Genomic DNA, 19,807 nt, shown 5'->3' on the forward strand with positions numbered 1-19,807 from the left:
ATCATGTTATCTCCTTGTTCATCCTTGTCAACGTAATTTAGAACATCTGAATGCCATCCAGTCACGATTATTCCTTCAACTGCAGAATTTTCAGTAATATTAAAATCTCCAGCCGGGGTTCCAGCATAAACGGGACCATATTCAGAAATAATCTGCGTGGCTTGAGTGATTGCTTCCTCTTTGCTAGACGCGCCTTCCATGAGAATCACGCAAGTTCCATGTCGAAACACAACCCACGATTTCCCTCGCCTATTCGGGGAGCTTTGAATTATTTTACGCCATGTTTCTGCGATATGCTCCTTTACAAGTACCATTGCGACGATCAAGACTAAAGTTTGATGGGTCTAATGAAATTTTTTTGAAATAAGTTTCAATTCAATTTGTTCACTTCAAGTGTACCTAGTCATTTCAGTTTCTTTGACCAGCGATATCGCGCGCGGGCTCAATCGTAAACAAACAAAATGGCGGCCACCTATAGTTCTCCTCAAGTAGTGCCTCCTCCAAGGCTAGAGCATTATGTTATCACCGAGAAACTAGGCCAGGGAACATACGCAACTGTATATAAGGCATTCAAAAAGGTAACAGTTTAGAAGCGTCCAAATTTATTTTAATATTGTTATAAAGTAGTATCTCTTCATTTTCAGTGACTCGGAATTCCACAATCTTTCATCCGCCCTGTCAGCTCAAGTTACATGAAGCTGCTTCACAATAGTTAAACATCAACTACTAAAAATACAGTTACTCAAAATATTTCACCATGAATATTTGAAAATAATTCGCGATGATTCGTTCTTCCCTTAAATTTTAATATGAACCGGTCATACAAAACGCAAGTGAAAGTGATCATCGAGGAAATGGTAGTTACTGTTCTTATGAAGAACTAATCTGAGAATGAGTCCTTTTCTATCTTAAATTTGAACACAGTTTTTAAAACGAGGAATCAGTCTCTTATTTTAAGAGTGAAGATAAATGAAGCACACACCAAAAAGTTGAAAATTATAATATAAGTGTGTAATTTAACTTACAACATTTCTCTTCTACAACTCTAGGATGATTTGAATCCCTCTTGAATTTTTTTTTTTAAGAGTGAATTGTAGTAATTCAAGCCAAAAATTAGAATTCATGCCCTCTTCCAATTTTTTTATCTGCTGCATTAAAGAAGTCACAAAGAATGCTGGCAAGAAAGAGATATCTTTTACCATGAGTGCGCCTTTAAAAAAATAAAAAATCAAATGAAGCCAGTTGAAGTTAGTTCTGAACATTGTTTCTGTTTTGAATGAAATTTTACATAAAAAGATCATATGATATTTAAGCATTTTCAAAGACAAGCAAAAAATCAAGGAGACAGTTTTGCCTTGAGGCATTTAGTTAACCCTTTCACTTCCAAGATCTCCTTGGTAGCATTCCTTACAGTCTGCTATACAAATCGTATGATGTTATTTTGGAGAATTTGCGATAGGATCAATAAATGATCCCATAATTGATATATTTCTTTATTCTTGTCTCTTGTTTGCTTGATTTTGTAATGATATGGTAGGGAGAAATTGTTTTGCTATGACACGAAATTACTGAAATTATCGTCATAATTATTATGAATTGACGTAACAATCTGTTATTAGTAAGACAAAATTAAATGACTACTAGTCGCAGAATTTGAGACACCAACGGGTATGTATACGTTACTTTATGTGCTTGATTATCCTGACAATCTTTCTGACAGAAACATATATATTGCTACTAGATTTCGAATAGATTTGAACTTGTACAGAGATAAATAATAGGAAGAATAAAGTGTACATTATTTGGAACCTTGGTATTTGGCGGCTAGCAGTTCAGAAATTTAGTCCTGGTCTGACTCACACAAGTAAAAGGGCATTAAATTGTTCACTCTTACTCTTCACTTTCTATAGGGTAACACCAGAGATGTGGTTGCAATCAAGTGCATTCAAAAAAGTTCCCTAAGCAAGACTTCAACAGAAAATTTACTCACTGAGATTGAATTACTCAAGAAACTTGATCACGAGCATATTGTCAAATTGAAAGACTTTGTGGTAAGCATAGTCTCTTTTAGTTGTTAAATGTAGTTGTTAAACATTTGCAGTGATGAACTATAGTAGAAGTCCTCCAACTCGAACGTGGACAACAGGAATCCCCCCCCCCTCCTAACTTGAACAAGATCTGATTTCCCTTAAATTTGACCCCACTTTTCCATTCATTTACCATCAGCTAACCAGACCTTGGTCAACCCAAACTCCCATTTAACTTGAACTAATTTTATTTTCCCTTGGTTCAAATTTACTTTTCAATAGTGAAGATAAGGTTGCATGGATCTCGCCCATTTTTTCATTCAATTACCACAAGCATTAATTTGTACAAACGAGATAAGCTCCAGTTCTTGACATTTCATATCTGTGTGTTCTTTTTCTTTTATCAGTGGAATGATCAATACATTTTCCTCATAATGGAGTATTGCAGTGGTGGTGACTTATCCAGGTTTATTCACAGCAGAAGAGGTCTACCTGAGCCTATTGCTAAGAAATTTTTACAACAGTTAGGTATATGAGGAAAATGGTATTTCTAACGAATGAGTCTGCGAATAAGGCAGAAATAGATATTTTGTCGGCACGAGATACGACAAGGCCTGGGCCTTAGGCCCGAGCATCATGGGTAATGATGCAGTGGTATATAAGGGAAAGTATAGCACGTGATGTCCATTTAGGCCTCAGAACCAACCGTTCACCTCTGGCTGATGACAAATTTATTTTAGTTTGAAAACATATTTTCTTTAGCTGTGAAGCCTCGTAGGATGGGCTGCCAACTGCTCTGAGTTTGGGCCATGGTTCCTACCCAGATTTCCTGTCATGTTTTTCCCCAAAGGGGTTTTTTCTGGCAGGTTTTTTCTGGCCTCTGTATAACCATAGTTATGTCCTTGTAAGCGGTTGCCCATCTCTGTTAATCCAGACTTGGCGAAGTTTGCATGTTAGTAATGTATACCTTTTTTTTAATGTCTAAGGAATTGACTGTATATCAGGATTGTATATGGTATATCAGTTGCGAAGATATGTATGTATGCATTCCCCGGGCTATATATGCCTCGGGTTGGTTCTCGGCAGGCTTCCCTAAATAAACTTATTTGGTGTACACTACTGTGTTATTTGTTGTGTAGTGGAGACAAAATATATAATTCTGTATAAGATTTAAAATTGAATCATCTGAGTTTTGCTATCAAGAAATACATATTAATTTTAATCATAGTACTGTTGTTTTGAATGTAAATTACAGATCACTTTCTTAAACTGTGTGAGAATGATATATGAAAAATTCTCTGTGGAAAAAAGTTAACTCAATAATTGAATGAAAAAACAACCATTGAACTTGGCCGTTTTCCAGATATATCATGATGTAGAAGTGTCCTGCTGATGAGTTATTTGCCCCAGCCTGTGGCCTCTACAGATGATTGATCTAGATACCTCTGAAATATCATGATATATTACCATAACATTCCTTAATAATAATCAAATATTTACCCTCCTGGTACATATAACTTGGACTTGAAAAGAAGTAGTTCTGTAGTATTTATAGAAAGAAAACTAAATTTCTGTCAGTAATCCGGTGCAGAACACTACACTCACCCTTCCCCTATTAAGGCTCAAATTTCTTTTTAATTAATAATTAATTAATTGCAATTGTAATTTTAGTCTATTATGACATTTTTTTTTTCTTTAGCTCTTGCACTTCAATTTCTTAATGTGAACAACATAGCTCACATGGATCTTAAGCCTCAGAATTTGCTGTTATCAGACCCACAAAATCCTGTTCTAAAATTGGCAGGTAACGCTTGTTGGTGACTTGTTGTTTTTGCTTAAAATTTTAACTCCATTTTTGCTCTCAATTGATGTATTCCTCTAAAATAGACCCTAACTTCAATTTTTGTCTTGAATATCACACATTGGTTATTCCTGTCAAGATCAATTTTGATTTGAAAATAAGGGGTCTTCACAATTCACATTCAGAAGGTTTTAGTTTGTTTTTCATGCAGGTTCTTTGCTTGTTGTAAGTTATAACCCAGGGCAGGCCATGTTAGATGAACTTATTCTGTTTTGTTCACCATCCTACATACTTACTTTTTACACAGATTTTGGTTTTGCACAGTATTTACATAGTGGAGAGGAGACAAAGACATTAAGAGGATCCCCTCTGTACATGGTACTGTATGTTGGCCGATGAGGCTTGTTAAGAAATATTCTTTGGTGTATTACAACTGAAATTCTTATCATAACATTTTTATTTGATATTGTAGCAAAGATCAGTCATCCAAGTAGAGCTAGCCTAACAAAAAAATTAATGGCCTTGGTTTTTGTAAATAGATAAATGGAGAAATAAATACAATGTGGAAAGTATGGAACTCATTATGAAACTTAAATTTAACCCTTTAACTCCCAAGATCTCATTAATAAATTCTCCTTATCTTCTGCCACATAGTTCTTGTGATGTTTGTTTGGAGAATTTGGTATTGGATGAACTAAGAATCCCTTAATTAATTTTTTTTTCTCATCACTTGTCTGCTAAATATTGTATTGATATTGTAAAGAGAACTTCTGTCTTGGTCACTCATGGGAGTTAAAGGGTTGAAGGAATGTTCAAGGATTTTAGAATTTAAGGTTTGTTGACATTACATGATTGTGCATTTTGTTAAAATCAATTGGCTAACCAGAAACAATGTGTGAGTTCCATAAGGATCTGTTTTAGGGCCACTTTTATTTTGTATTAGGTTGAATTCGTAGCTAATATGATTAATATTAATACGTACTTTTTTTTTTTGCCAGGCGCCAGAGATGATCTGTTCATTAAAATATGATGCCAGGGTAGATTTGTGGTCTGTGGGTGTTATCCTCTATGGTGAGTCACTGTTGGACAGACTGCTCCTTCTCAGTTTTGTTATTGTTTGTTTGTTGTTTTGGTTGCTTTCATCTCCTGTAAGCCAATTACACCAATAATTTAAAAATTAGTCTGACTTTAACAGGTAACATTTTGTTAATTAATAGTCATGTGGGTTCTTTCAGAGATTGTGTTTATATTGATTAATACACTGGACATTTTTTGGTTTATTTGAGCAACTAGCAAGTAAATAGCATTGATAATAGCTAATTTCCATTTTATCTGGAATTATTTTTCAATCAATACCTGGTACTTTCAGGGGACAACATTTTTTGAGATGGAACTGAATAATCACATTCCTAATGGCAGTATTCAGCATACTAACTGTATCTATTAAGTAAAATGTCTGACTGACAGAAAGCAATTTTGGAATAAGGTAGTGACATTATTATAGGTAAAAAAATAATATGTAACAACATAAAAGCTAAGTTTTTCATTTGTCTGACGATGCATCGTGAGACAAACAAAAAACTTAGCTTTTATTGTTATTCACCACGATGAATAACCACAACCTTTTTCTACGAAATGTAACAACATATTAAAAGTGAATGCATGACATGTAGACCAACATTAAAAATTGGGTATTTTATATTTATTTTAAATAATGAATGTCTCTTTTTTTTCACTCTTTTTAAGAGGCACTGTTTGGTGTGGCACCTTTTGCCTCTGGGTCTTTTGCAGAACTTGAAATGAAGATTCGATCTTCAGCTCCCATAGAGGTAAGGATAACACCAGTGGTGATCACAAAACTGCTATAAAGACTTCATTGTTGCATGATTTCATGTTTCTTTTATTCTCACTGTTTCTTCTGCACTTTACATTCTTCCTGGGTTATCCAAAAGTTCCCGCTGTGTTTAGCCAGCCTCAAGATAAAATACCACCATAACCCTAGTACTTTATAGATCCCCACAATTCAGCCAAAAGCTTCCATTCCAGGTACTGGTCAACACTGACTGGATCAGTAGAAGGAAGAGGTTATCATAAATGTTGAAAATCAACTGCAGAGAATCCCTGTGGTGCCTCTATAAAACACTTGCTACAAAAGTGGTTTTGAGCTGAAAGATTGAACTGTAACATCATTGCAATGTTTCATGTGAACATGAACTTAATTAGGTTGATGATTGCCCGAGAGAGTCTCCTGAGCTTGTGGCAATTAACTTAGTTTGTTTAATGGACATAATTAACAAAAGTTTTACCTCAATTGAAACTTGGTGATTACAGGATGTAAAGCATGAACAGTTTCCACTTAAGGCAAATGTCTAAAATTAACTTGATTTCACCCCAGCTTTCTCCTAAATCACTACTTTATCCAGAGAAAAATATATTAAAAAGCTATTTTTCTAATTTTATGTAACTGTGCACAGTTGTGCCATTTCCTGACAAGGTAAAGGTCACGTCTAATTGTTTGGTTTAAGCTGTTGCCATTTATTTGAAGTGAGATCATCAGTGGCAAACTTTTTTTTTTAATATCTTTTAATGCCAAGTTGGATTTTCATTGTTGCTAGAAAGTTTACATCATCAATCATTTAATTGGTTTATACTTTTAAGCTCCCTGTTGGGACCAAAGTGTCACAAGATTGTCAGGATCTCATGTTGGCCTTGCTACAGAGAGATCCCATGGACAGAATCTCCTTTGAGGATTTCTTTGCACATCCTTTTCTTGATCTAGAACATGTCCCATCACCATCCTGCTTAGGGAGGGCTGTAAGTGTTATAATACTCATCAATTTCTTTTAACCCTTCAAATCCCAAGATCTGATTGTTAATTCTTTCCTCAAGCTGCTAAACATTTCTTGTAAATTAGTCACAAGAATTTGGAGTTAAATCAAGAAAACAAATACTATCTCTTTGAGTGATAATTTTGAGTATTCTCATGACATCAATGCTGGATAGTGTATGGATATTATAGGGAGAAGGTACATTTTAATCAGTTCTGGGAAAGAAAGGGAGCTATTGTGACCTCATGGTCAGTGTAATAGACTCCTGATTGAAAGGATCAGGATTGGGCATGGCTGGGCTGGTCATTGTGTTTTGTTCTTATGTAAGAAACTCTTTTGTCACACCACAAGTTTCAACCAGGAGCAATAATGGTTACCAACAAACTGTGCCAGAAACCTACAAAATGCAGAAGGGGTTACAACCCTGGGATGGATCAACAACTCCTTCATGGGGGGAGTGGCATCACTCTTAATTGCTTCATGCCACAGAGAGCTGGAAATACTTAACAGTAATATGGCCCTTCAAGCTCATAACCTGACTTTGAATTCTTTAAAAAGTCTCAATTAGTGAAACCAAAAGTTTGGCTAATACCAGTGGATAGTACAATGACATCTCCATGCTCCATGAAAGTACCTCTCAGGACTGAAAAAATCTTTATTTTCATCAACAGGATTACTCCATGTTTTGAATTTTCCATTTAAGCAACATGTACATGCAACCACCTATTTGATCTTACACTGTATGTTTATATGCTCTTTGCAGGTTAAGCTTGTGACTGAGGCCATTAAAATGGATGATGCTGGGGATTTAAAAGGAGCTGCAAAACTTTACTGTGAAGCTATGGCTTTTTTTTTACCAGCCATTGAGTGTATGTCTATCAGTTGCTATTCATGTCGAAAGAAATTTTGATTTGAGCTTTGAAAGTGATCTGGGGCTGCACTTGTTTTGCTTCCCTGCACTCTGCGATTGTTTTTTAATACTCGGGATCCCCCTTTTCCCAATCAGATGGCAAACTATGGCTAAGAGTTTCGTATTCCTAGGGCAATAACTTAATTAGCTCCAGGCCTCCATGCTGTGCCTGGCTAGCAGTTGACTGACATTTGGTTGTCATATGATCACTTCATTTTGTGGATGTGGTTGTTCTAGTCATTTCTAACCCTCCCTCTCACACTGAGCACTTTCCTTGAGCACTCAGAGGCTGCTAGTTAAAGATACCCAAACCGATTCATGGTCTTGTTTGTTTGTTGTGTTGTGTAAGAGTGGTGTAGTAGGGGTTAGTTATGGTAAATTTTGTCACCAACACTTTCCTGCACTGAAGGTCAGTTTTATACATTTGTATATAATTTTTTCATTTGGCAGTTACCATTTGTTACTTGTGATGTTCAATTTTGTTGTGGCTGGCTGTTGTTATTGCTCTATTATTGGTTTGGCTTTTTATTGACACTCAATCAAAAGTGGTTTGGGGTTCTTGTAGCTGTTGTAACAAAAAATTGATAATTCCACTCTCCTTTTAGATGAAAAGGACCCAGAGATGAAAACAAGATTGCGAGAGAGGGTAAGTCCTCCTTTGTTGTAATATCAATTCTAAGCAGTAGCTTCTGGCGATAGCTTTTGAATCTTATGATGCACTGACTCTCCTTCTACGGTACTGATCATTTTACTTTACTTTTATTGAAGCACAAAATCATGTGTCAAAATGATAAGTCTCCCTGGTTTGATTAAATTTGCATTTTTTTTCCTTGCTTGATCTGTAAAGCAGTGATCGGTCAGTTCATTTTGGTCAGGAAGTCCTGTTCTAAAATTTATCCTTATAAAACAAATAAAATGAAATCAAGAAGCCTTGACAACCAGGTGATAAATCTGGCTTATGACAGGCTCTCAGTTAGTAAAGATGAGTGAGTGTCAGAGCAAAAATAAATTGTGAGCAAGCAGACATGGCGGTTTTGATATTCAGAGAAAAGGCTATGAAATGTTTCTTCAAGCCATCTCATATTCCACCATATTTTGTGTTCATCTGCATTGACTGAGAGCCTGGAACAAGTGAGAATAGATCTTGACTGATACCCAAGCTCTATACGGTGGTGATATACGTATTACTGTCAATTCTCCACTCTTACTTCTTAATCCATACGTTAAGTATTGAGAATCTAGTGTTTTATCACCAGCTGATACCTGCATGAAGTCGATGAGTGTGTCTATTCTCCCCACCTGCTCGCTAGACAATGTCTTTGCATTGTTAGGAGAAATTTCATTTAAATCACTTTTGGGAATGAAATGATTAAATGTAGTTGCACTTATGAAAATGTTACACGGAAACGTTGAACTTTTTGTAAGATTACAATATTTCATGAAATAACAAAGAATTGTCAGTCAGAGACAGAATTGCCTTCTGTCTCTTTTGGTTTAATTTTAAGGTGAATCAGTACATGAACCGAGCAGAAGAACTGAAACAGTGTTTTAAGACAAAAGCACATAGTAGCCCTGATGAGCTACTAGCGCGTTACAGCAGTGAACACCCTGAGTTGAAAGAAGCCCTTCACCTTGCAAATATCGCGGAAATAAGAGTAAGTTACTACTTTTTAAGGCGGTGAATCCTTTATTTTATGTCATTAATGAGAGAAGTAACGAAGAAAAGAAATCAGAGCGCCGAGTTTTTCAGAGAGCTGATCGGGGGTTCAACCGTATCTGGCCGATCATAAACTCTGATTAGTTTAGAGCAATTTTCAATTGATCGTCGTAAGTAATCTGGGATTACAATGTGCTTTGTGATTGTTCCAGAAAATTCGCGCTTCTCTCTCAACCAATCAGATACAAAACTAAAACCAATCGCCCCCGTGTTTTCCCGCGCTCCAGGCAGTTATTTTCTTCTCCTCTGATTGGCGGTTGTGATTCGACACTCGATCGAAAAGCATTCTCTTTGTATTAAAGTTGAATTACAAACCACTGAATAGCAAAAGTACATTAAAGCAAATTTCGGTTGGGTGCCTTAGAACCGCTACTAAAAGGAATTATTAAGGCCTTCCGGCAAACTGCCTGAAGCGCGAAAAAACGTAAATGAGCGAGCCGAGATTGGTATTTAAGAGGGTAGCGAAAGTTTGCTACTGTGATCAAACGGAATATTTGAGAGACAGAAATGGCAAGAACGAAGGATAGAACTGAAAGATAAATGCATTTAATTAATACTTAAACAGAGGATAGCGTTGAAAGTGCGCTCAGATTGGTTAATCAAACTTTGAATATCCTTTTTCATTAAATTTTCAACCCCTAAATATCACATTTCTAGTGTTATGATTGGTTCACTCAACTCCGGTTATCAGCTCATATTCCAAGTCACCCTATATGAAAATGCATTACGCCAACTGTTGCAGAGCCGAAAAAAGCTTCAAATAGCCAAAAATTTAGGATTTGATGAGATTTAAGTAAAAAATTATTCCATTCGCACTTATTGAATACGAGATTGGTTATGGCTAACTCGGCGCTACGTGACTCTTTGATTATTCACCATCTCATATCCAATGAGCAAAGCGTGCGGGATCTGCGCCCGAAATTGTTTTAATCGTTGCAGGAGTAAATAATGGTCATTGACCTGAGTACAATTTGGTCTGAACTCAAACGCTTGATTTCAAAATTGAACGAGCGCGCAGCGCAAGTTTGATTTGAAATCACAAGTATGATTTCAGATCAAAATTGCACTACAAGAAGTTCGATTACCACTTTATAACATCTTCTCTGGAATCGCAAAATGGGGAACGGAGAAGGGGTCAGTCGTCGCTGACAGAGTATAAAGGGGTACTTCAGAAAACTGACTGCAGATGAAGGGGGATCATAGATAACTACAGAGCCTAAGAGGGGGATGAATTAAATCTTATCGTGAAACAACCAAAATCCTCCGCCGCCCCCCCCCCCGCTAACCCAAAACCCCCTTTCTCTCCCCCCCCCCCCTGCGATAGAAAAAGAGCGGGCCCTTATGCTAAGCCTTGTTGTTTCAGGATGAGCATGGAGCTTATGACAGTGCACTGGAACAGTATCAGCTGGCATTGGAGGCACTTTTACCTATATTATCAGGTTGGAGCCGATTAACAGCATTACTACGTGTTCTCGATTAACCCTTTACACCCTAACATCAGTATGCTTATTCTCCATACTGTTCTCCATACATTTTATTAAATACTGACGAGGAGAATTCGTTTCAAAATCAGGAACTTTTGTTGGTGATCATTTCCTTTATTCTCGTGACCTTAATGTGTGATTCAAGGATGATATTGTCAGGGGAAGTTAGATGCCGGTCACTCTTTGAATATAAAAGGATTGTAGTACACTATCCTGAATTAAATGTCGTTAATGATAAATCTCATGTCGGTGTTGAACAACCGAAAGCGATTAGACGAATTGAATGTACAGAAACATCTCAAATGGCTTCTCTTTAAAAGGATCCATAAACAGGCTGTTTTTATTGATTTTTTTTTTCAATCTGAGTCTTAAAAAATGTTTATCACTTAAGCGAGCATCGAATTGATGTGTGCAATTAAATGAAGACTTAATCGTTTTTCGTCTCTGTCATATTCTAGGTACACCTCGTGGATCGTACAAGGAAGCAGTGCATTTAGAGGCAAGTTATGTCGTAACTTAAAGCTCAACTAGATATCTTTCCTTGAACGCTATCGATTGAGTGCCCTACAACTAAAACCAAAATAACCACAACGGCCAATCGTAATCGAAGAAGATACCACAAGGAGAAGGAGCTTATGATAAATTAACGTAGAAGCAGCAAATAGCTTACGCGCGGGAAAATCGGAATATTATCTTCGCGGTTTATTTCAGTTTTGAATTTGTGTGGTCTAGAGAGACGCGCGAGTTTTCCAAACCAATAACGGAGAGAAGTAAAGCAAAACTAATGCGACCCGCGACACTGTCGGCACACAGTTGAAAACTTCTCCCCCTCAAACCTTTTTTTGTCTTTCTGAATGCTCCTGTAGGTGGAAAAGTATATGAAACGAGCTGAAGAAATCAAGCTTTACCTTAAGGTGAGCTGCTACGATTGACGCCTCAGCAATGGTCATTGTGTTGTGTTATAGGGGTCTTTTCCATGTAGGAGTATGTTTCGGAGTAAAGTACTTTACTATCATAGAGCCCCTCTTCATCCAGGAGTATCCATGGTTACCTGGAGCTAACTGCTCCTCACCTGGCCAAGGGTTTTTTCAAATAGGATTTCTTTTTAAAGCATTTTGCTTTTGTAGAGCTCAGTGTCGGAGGAGTATCTTTTGCCCGAACTGAATCTACGTTGAAGAGGGGCTCATTTCGCCGGGTTTCATGTCCATCCATTTCATAATTCTTGGGCTGAAAATAACTTTCGTTCCACTTGGGCCTCTATTTCATTGGGACAGTGAAGATTCTTTTTTTTAGATTTTGTATTATCATGAAGACGAAAGAATGTCACACGGGGTCTCTTTTCCGTAGGATGGAGGAGGTGGAGTGGGAGGGGTTTTTATATCGACTGCAACTTTAGGTCCCGTTCTGATTGTCCCTTACTCGTGCTCAGTCTTAAGAGGAAGATATTTGTCCAGAGGTATATATATGGTGAAGTAACAGAATTAACTAATATAACTTTTTTTTACCTTTCAGCTGAGTAAAGAAAAAATCAGCGTTGTCGGAGAAGAACAGCCAAGTGAGTTTTTGTATAAGTTGATAGTGATAGAACTCGTTGATTTTATGAAGGGGGGAGGGAAGGGAGGTAGTGTCCATCGCAACCGTTTTATCGCTTGTAACGTGATGTGTTGCCCGTGCGCATTGCGTGATGAGCCAAAACGGCGGCTTCGAACCAGATTAGGCGGTTTAAGGTAAGTCAAAATTACAGCCAGTGAGTAACCATGCTCTTGAGTTTACTCCTTTGACTTATTTGTACGCGCGTTTCAATTGAGGGTCGTATAGTGAAACCGCAGTAGGCACCACACCCTGTTAGAACAAATCAAAATCAAAATTCAATGAAAACTCCCCGTAACGGGAGTGAAGCGCGGGAAAACGCGGGCTATAGAGCCGCGATTGGTTTTGGTCTCACATCTGATTGGTGGTTGGCGCGAATTTTCCAAACCAATCACCGACCGTGGAAAGCCAAAGCTCTACAGATCCGGATTATTTTCTACAAGCAGTTCAAAATTGCTCCGAACAAAAAGTTTTTCATTATCAGAGTTCTATTAATTGGTGTTGTCTTCCATGTTGAAACTTCCTCGGCAGCGTTTCAGCAGATCTTAGACTCAGTTGGAGTTATCTGGTCCAAGCCTTAAATTAATTCATTCAGTGTTTAAATTAAGTAAAGTAGAGAGATCTAGTAATAGACTTACTATAATTTACATCTTTATACCCCCTTTAGCGCACTTGAACTGTGTCTCTAATACAATTTCAAACTTGTATTCACTTTACAGCAAATTTTTAGGCCAGCCAGATTGAAAGAATCTAAATTTGATCCTTTTTTAGGCTAATCTTGATTTGAAAATTTGCAATATCTGCAATTATGAAGCTTTCAATGACCTGCAAGACATTTTTCTCTCTCTATCTCTCTCACACATTCCTTTTTCTGTCGTTTGATGGACTCGTGAGTATTCTTCGAGTTACGAAAGGTGTCCTGCACAGCAGGTCTAATATGATTGTCGATCTGTCTTAAGGCAATATCACGCAAACCCCAAAGTAGTTCACTAAAACATTTGGTTCCTGACAAAAAGTTATAATCTCTTGTTCCTGACTAGTTCATGCTTTCATAAAAGCGTCTTTTTATTTGTAATATGGGTTACTTCAATCTCTTTTAACTCAATAAGCGGGAAATTGCAACTATTTCAATGCGCCCCAGCTTGTTCTCACGTGTGTTTATTTTTATTTAACTTTAAGTACAAATTCTTAAGACGAAGGACTTTGACTTAACCCCTCGTGTGAATGTAAAGCGATCAGCTTTACACATGAAGCCGCGCTTCTCAAATCTCGATAACAGCTTAGCCAGATTAACTTTTAAATGTAATTTGTTGTTTGCGTTTTCTTATAATAGAATTTTGAAATTGGAAAATACATTTTTCATTTTAGAAAATCTAATGTCGGTACTTGATGTAGAACGGCCCAAATAAGCACCATAACAATCGTCCGTCTTGTTTCTCTACAAAACAATGGATGTTTTTGTAACGTAGATAAAGCTCAACTGGAAAAAATATGTCACTGTTTGGTCTCAATTTTTGTTTAATTATTCGGAAAGATAACACTTTCGAGTTCAAGGGGAGAAACATCGACTTCCCACTTCAGACGGAGGAAACAACAACATGAAGTGGCATCACTGCTTGCAAGAGATTCCGTTTTCTTTTTGTTTGTTCTTTTACCTGGCAGTTGTTTTATTATCAATACAATCTCTTTTTATTCTTTTGTGTGAAGAATACGGAAAATACTATTTGTTGTAAATTGCGAAAGAGCATAATGATAATTTCAGGTTCTGACGGCTGAAATTCAATCTCTTGAATGCGAACGTAAATGAGTGAACTTGATAGAAACATTCATGAAGGATTTGCGCGTTAATTGTTTCACTGTTTGGATTAGATTCAAGTCCATTCGTGTCCGGTACATGATCGATTGATGCAGTTTCTGTTTCTTGTAATTACTTTTGAACGAGTTCTGCAGATGTGTGCGAGTTGTACCAATCAAAATGTTGAAACACCTGGTATGGAAACTGCTCATGGAGTTCTGATTGAGGGCACATGTTCAAGTTGTATTAGCGTTGCTTGAAACAAGGTCTTCTTTCCCTTTTTACTCTGTTACCTTCACAAATGTTTTAAATGCAACGTTAAAGAGCGCGTGAGAAAGAGAAACGCATTGAAATCTGAATGATTTCACGTTCAGCAAACCTATTCGGTTACCAGGTTAGATTTGAGCAGAGGTGGTTAACAGCTTTTCAATGTGTTCGTTAAACTGTGCTGTTCTTTTCGATGTGCAACAGGTTTTAAATATTTTACTTGAGATTTTAATTGTGGTCGATATCCATATAGAGGCTGTTGTACTCGTACTGAGTCTAGCTAACATCCGATAGCTACAGACATGTACTCTGCTGGGAATGACTTGAAGATTTAAGACTTTTAAAATGGAACTTTGCACTTAGCTTTCTTGATATTTACTATGAAAAATAACTGAAGTGTAAACACACCTTATGAATTCTATGTTACAAACGGTCCTTCGTTCCGAATCAGGCCTGGTTCCGAACTTACTCCACAGCGCGAGTGAAATTCATTAGCGAAAAGAAAGTCGGCGTTGACTGAGAACGCCGAGCAAATCACGATGCTACCACGGCAACAAAGGGTTTATAAGTAGATCAGTCTCTTTGCACATGTGTTTGAAACCTTGCACATGTCCTAGCCGTTATCTCCAAAACGAAGAGGTAAAGTCGCTAAATTCTTCGTATTCTGATATCGGAAACCGACGATATATTACCAATGTTTCTCTTTTACGAACTCAACGCTCCCGTCACTGATCTCATACTCATGTTATGCTGAAGGAATTGGTCTAGAGAGGTGCCGTTAAAGGCCGTTTATTTCTTATTATAAATGAAGGTTCATTTTATAATCGACGTTTTCCACGGCGTCATTGTCGTGACTGCAAGCGGTAGGGATAGGTGCTTCTCGTGTTCGCCAGACGCCTATTTTTTTTTTCCCCGATTTCCTTTTGCCCGAACGACGGACTTAAAAATGCAGAGGATGAAGCACCGCCTTGTTTTGTTGTTCGAGTCATTCGATCTTTTATGTTTATTTTCTTTTATTGTTTCTTTCTCTTTGCATTTCACTTGTAGTCTAAAGCTAACCTTTCTTAACGCAGAGCGTGAGTTCTCGCGTGTGATTCACGTAATCCCTGCACTTTCATGCCCTATGGAGAGACAGCGAGGAAAATATTTCGTATCTCCCCAGTCCCACTCGGTATCCATAGTTGACGCAAAGCTTTACGTAAACAATTGCACGCGCTGGTGGAAATAGAGCGAAGGATATATAAGTATTAGTTTAACTGATGGCACCCTTGAAGGATATAAAATGATTAACAAACGTCGAGTTATGGTCGTTTGGTGCCAGTTGAACTACCCTTGCTTGAAAATAATTGTAATATTGTTTTGGCGCAGAGATTTTATGTTGAATACATCTGTTGTTAAGTTTAATCAGTGAGTATGTCCAGAGGCTCAAATACTGTGATCTTTGTCTAACGTCTTGTTAATATGTTGGAACAAATCAAACTGCGCTTACCAGGAGAATGAGGAACTTGATCAGTTTGAATACAAGAAAATTTGCCAATATTCCCAAAGCTTCTCTCGTGTGGAGAGATTTTAACAGTTAAAGAACCGGGACAGATTTTTAATGATTCTACGGCAGGTGTCGGTTTTACTGATCCTAGATTTCGAACGCAAAAATCTGTGCTTTTTACAAAAGCCTTTCAGAAAAAATAAGAATGTTTTTGTGGTATTTCAAATCTTTTTCGTGATGTGCAGACCAGGCACAGTACGTGAGGAAATGGAAATTTATCAGACTCTGGAATTCACACACAATACCAAAGCTCGCTGTAATCTGCGAAAATAATCTTAGCACCAGATTAAAGAGTTCTTAATTTAATCTCTTATCCAAGACACAACATAACAGATCCGAGTGCGGTTTTACCCTTATTTCCCTCCAACTATGCTTGATTCTGCAAACCAGAAGCGATAAAAATAGCAAGTTATTCCGGCTTAGTTATTATAAGAAGATTTTTTTGTTTTTCGAGGTCATTTCCTAGACAATAAAACTGAGAAGGTCATTAGATATTTCTAAATTTAACCATAAATTAACATGACTAGGAAATTAGGTGAATCTTACCGGACGGGCCGAAGGGCGTACGTAAGCTGTTCCACTGTCTTGATTAAATTTCCGTTATTGGTTGATTTAGCCAATATTTTCTGGTTAGCTTATAATCAAGTTAGGAAATAATGCCCATCATCCAAACTTTTCCATAAGTATTAAAAGAAGAAAATTTAACTTATGAATTAAAGGCGTTGGATCTATAATCCTCGCTGGGTGGAAATGTTTATGTTCGACTTCTTTCTTTCTTTCAAAAACCCAGCACATCATTGTTAATGTGCTCTTTACGTATGAGAAGCGAGAATGTGATAGAGGTGCGTAGAACAACCTATTTGAAAAATAGAGTTTTTGTTTGCGGGCACAGACTACAATTCATTTCAACCCGAGTCGAGGGGGCCCAAAACATATTCATGCCCTAGGGTATAAACTGCATTAATATTATTATCACTTAGGAGGGAATTGACAAATTAACCTGAAAAATATTTCAACAGAACAGTCTGAACAATCACGCGAACGTGCGGGTGTTGTAGCCCGAAAAATCTCTACTGTACCACAATGCCCGACAAAGGTACAGTCATGATCCTGAACTTTAAAAGACTGTAAAACTTTCAAAATTTGTTAAAATCAGGAGCAGCATCGCAAAATCAATCAGCACATGGTATTTTTTGACACGACTTTGAAATTATTTTTTTTTTAACATAGGTAGTTATATGGAATTAAAATTAGGAAATAATTAAATTAATACTAATAAGATACGTAGTCATGTAGAATTAAAAGTAGGAAATAATCTACATCCTTTCTTCACGCCTAATTTATTAAATGAATCTATAGATTAAAATGTTACTGGAGAAATTTTTTCGATCTTAAGTCCTAGCATTAAAGAGATGGTGAATTTTTACTCCATCTTCGATCGAACAAAGATGTTATTCACGAGCGTGAAGCGAAAAAAAATTGGGAGTTTCAGGCAGGAATCAAACCGCAGACCTTAGGATTTGGCGTCCCAATGCTTTACCTAATTCACTCATAACCAAAATCAACTTTATGTACTCCACGACTTAGCTCAAAATTTGTCATCTTTCTATTCTATATCCTTTCAAGTTGCTTTCGACATTGCTAATCGTATAGGTATACTGGATGTGTGTCAAAGGCTATTACATTCAGTTCAGAGTTCTCTGTGGCTCAGCGATAGAGCATCGGAGCGCCAAATCTTAAGGTCTGGGGTGCAAATTCTCGCAATGGACTCTGGTATTTTTCCTTTTCCCACGCTCTTTACAAAACAAATTATTTCTCAGGAAGCTCTCTCAGCTGATTATGATAAAAGGGATGTGGGGAAGAATAATAAGTCACTTTCGATAGAGGTTGAACGTTATTAAAATGTCTGATATTAAAGAGACGCTATAAAAAAGGCTTTTTTATGTGAACGTTGGAGCGTGGATTAACAAAAGGTTTCAAATATAGCTCAGAATGAGAGTCAGAGCGTTTTTAAATATAAATTTTAAGTTATTAATGAAGGTAGAATTTGTGTCAAACGAAACGTCACCTTAAAGAACGATTAACCAAAATGCGTGAGGTTTTTCTTTATTTTGAACACAAGCAATGTGGTTACATAATTTTCTTGTTCCGGTCTTTTAACACCGAAGAACATCTCAGTTGGAAGTCAAACCTAGACTGTACATGATAAAACTAATGAACACTTCATGAGTTATTGATTCATACCATACCAAACAACCCCAGCACGTCTTAATAACGTTTTCGGACTTCATGGAACTAAAAAAAGAGAGAGAAAATAAAATGAGTAGCCCAAGTATAAAATTTGCCGTCCTACGGCGAGAAAAAAAGTTTAAGCTGCGGTAGATGTGTTTTTTTTTTCGGCGAGCGAAAGCAGTTTCGCGAGATATGTAGCTGCCATCTTGGATTCTCAAATCAGGCTTAGAAATTAATAATTTCCTAGTGGGGAAGGGATAATAGACGAGAGGAACAGGAGAAGAGGGGAGGGGAGGGGAGGGGAGGGGAAAGAAGGATACGAGAAGATAACTGAGTTTGTTCAACGCCAGTTTATTTAATCAATCTTAATGTAAAGAAAACCAAACGACATTTAGAATTTTACCCACAGCGGAAGTTATAAGTGTAGGCGAACAAGCGCTGTATCTTGCCAAACTGTAATGGAACAGAACTGATAGCGCACTGAAAAAAGTAGAGATTTGCTGCGTACTGACACTGCTGCTGTGAATTATGCGCGAAACATTCATTTTAATGAAATGGGCGGCTGACCAAACCAAGCCACAATACCAGAGACTACAATGAGAGGTTTACACCGCACTGTGACGAGAGAAGTGCACTAGGCTTCCCTATGAAGTTATGTAAACGATTTGTACAAGAGTCTTCATTTTTATATAGTTTTGTATTTGTTTCTTTGTTTTTCTCTCTACAGGGTGTGTACTACAGTGAGAGCCAACTCAAGTTTTCCCATGGAAACCGGAAGAGGGTGCTCGATTGTGATGCTTTATACATCTCGTGCTCAATATGAGAAGCCTAACTTTATGCCAACGGATAGCGAGCCGGCGGATGTAGGGTTTGTGTAACAGGATGTTGAAATCAAGGCTACGGAAATGTGTACAGACAAAGACTATTGTGCCATATTTCTCAACTTGAGACGCTGCTGGAGCCCAAGCACATAAAAATTCGCTTCAAGTGTTTCTGAAGTGTTATTACCAGTGATGAAGTGATTAATGTGTGACCACTGGTGACAATGTTTCTTTATCATTGAAAGAACTTTGAAACGCATAGGAATACTTGATACTTCTTCAAGATAAAGTGATGTTATCTTTCAATTTGTTTTTCTCTGCTAGATTTGTTTGAACGCATAAGACTTTGTACTTACAAGTTATATCAGTAGAATGATATTAGCTACTTTAAAAAACGTTATGCTGACTAGATGTTTAGTTTTAGTATGTGACATACTGGCCGCGTATAGCCTTAACAAAGAGAGTTTTAAAAATTCACAATTGTTACAGCCTTACAATAACAACAAAATAGATTTTTGAAGTATTTATCTCTCCTTTAATAACTTAAGGTATAATCGCCTCATAAATTTTCCCATCCAAAAACCCGTCTCAGTTACTACTACTGGGAAGGGAATGCGTAATATTGTTTTTAATCTGGCTTATCATTGAGAAAACTAAACAGACAGTAGAAAGCTTTTGAGTCTGATTGGTCAGGAAATGTCACGCCATCCCATCGACCAATCAGATTTAAAACTAAAATCAGTCGTGACTTGGTCACTCGCGTTTTCCCGCGCTTCATGAGTTAGCTTG

General features: G+C 37.2%; 1 protein-coding gene across 1 annotated transcript; it reads left to right on the forward strand.

The window, feature by feature from the left end:
• The first annotated feature begins 420 nt into the window (after positions 1-420).
• On the forward strand, positions 421-19,543 carry LOC113679828 (serine/threonine-protein kinase ULK3). The gene is made up of 16 exons (XM_089204959.1): positions 421-578; positions 1,911-2,051; positions 2,435-2,555; positions 3,727-3,831; positions 4,136-4,206; positions 4,827-4,899; positions 5,575-5,657; positions 6,487-6,642; positions 7,420-7,525; positions 8,172-8,212; positions 9,072-9,221; positions 10,647-10,722; positions 11,226-11,266; positions 11,634-11,681; positions 12,280-12,322; positions 18,925-19,543. The coding sequence occupies exons 1-16, from the start codon at positions 462-464 to the stop codon at positions 18,939-18,941; spliced, it is 1,389 nt and encodes a 462-aa protein (XP_089061085.1). The 5' UTR covers positions 421-461; the 3' UTR covers positions 18,942-19,543.
• The last annotated feature ends 264 nt before the right edge of the window (positions 19,544-19,807 follow it).

Source organism: Pocillopora damicornis, chromosome 4, assembly GCF_964200805.1.
Source record: "Pocillopora damicornis chromosome 4, jaPocDami1.2, whole genome shotgun sequence".
Taxonomy (NCBI): Eukaryota; Metazoa; Cnidaria; class Anthozoa; order Scleractinia; family Pocilloporidae; genus Pocillopora; species Pocillopora damicornis.

Excerpts from the sequence above, each read along its gene's own strand:
- LOC113679828 (XM_089204959.1), top strand. The coding sequence starts at position 462 with ATGGCGGCCACCTATAGTTCTCCTCAAGTAGTGCCTCCTCCAAGGCTA. Across the intron at positions 4,207-4,826 it reads GAGGATCCCCTCTGTACATG|GCGCCAGAGATGATCTGTTC; the intron begins GTACTGTATGTT and ends TTTTTTTGCCAG. Across the intron at positions 5,658-6,486 it reads GATCTTCAGCTCCCATAGAG|CTCCCTGTTGGGACCAAAGT; the intron begins GTAAGGATAACA and ends TATACTTTTAAG.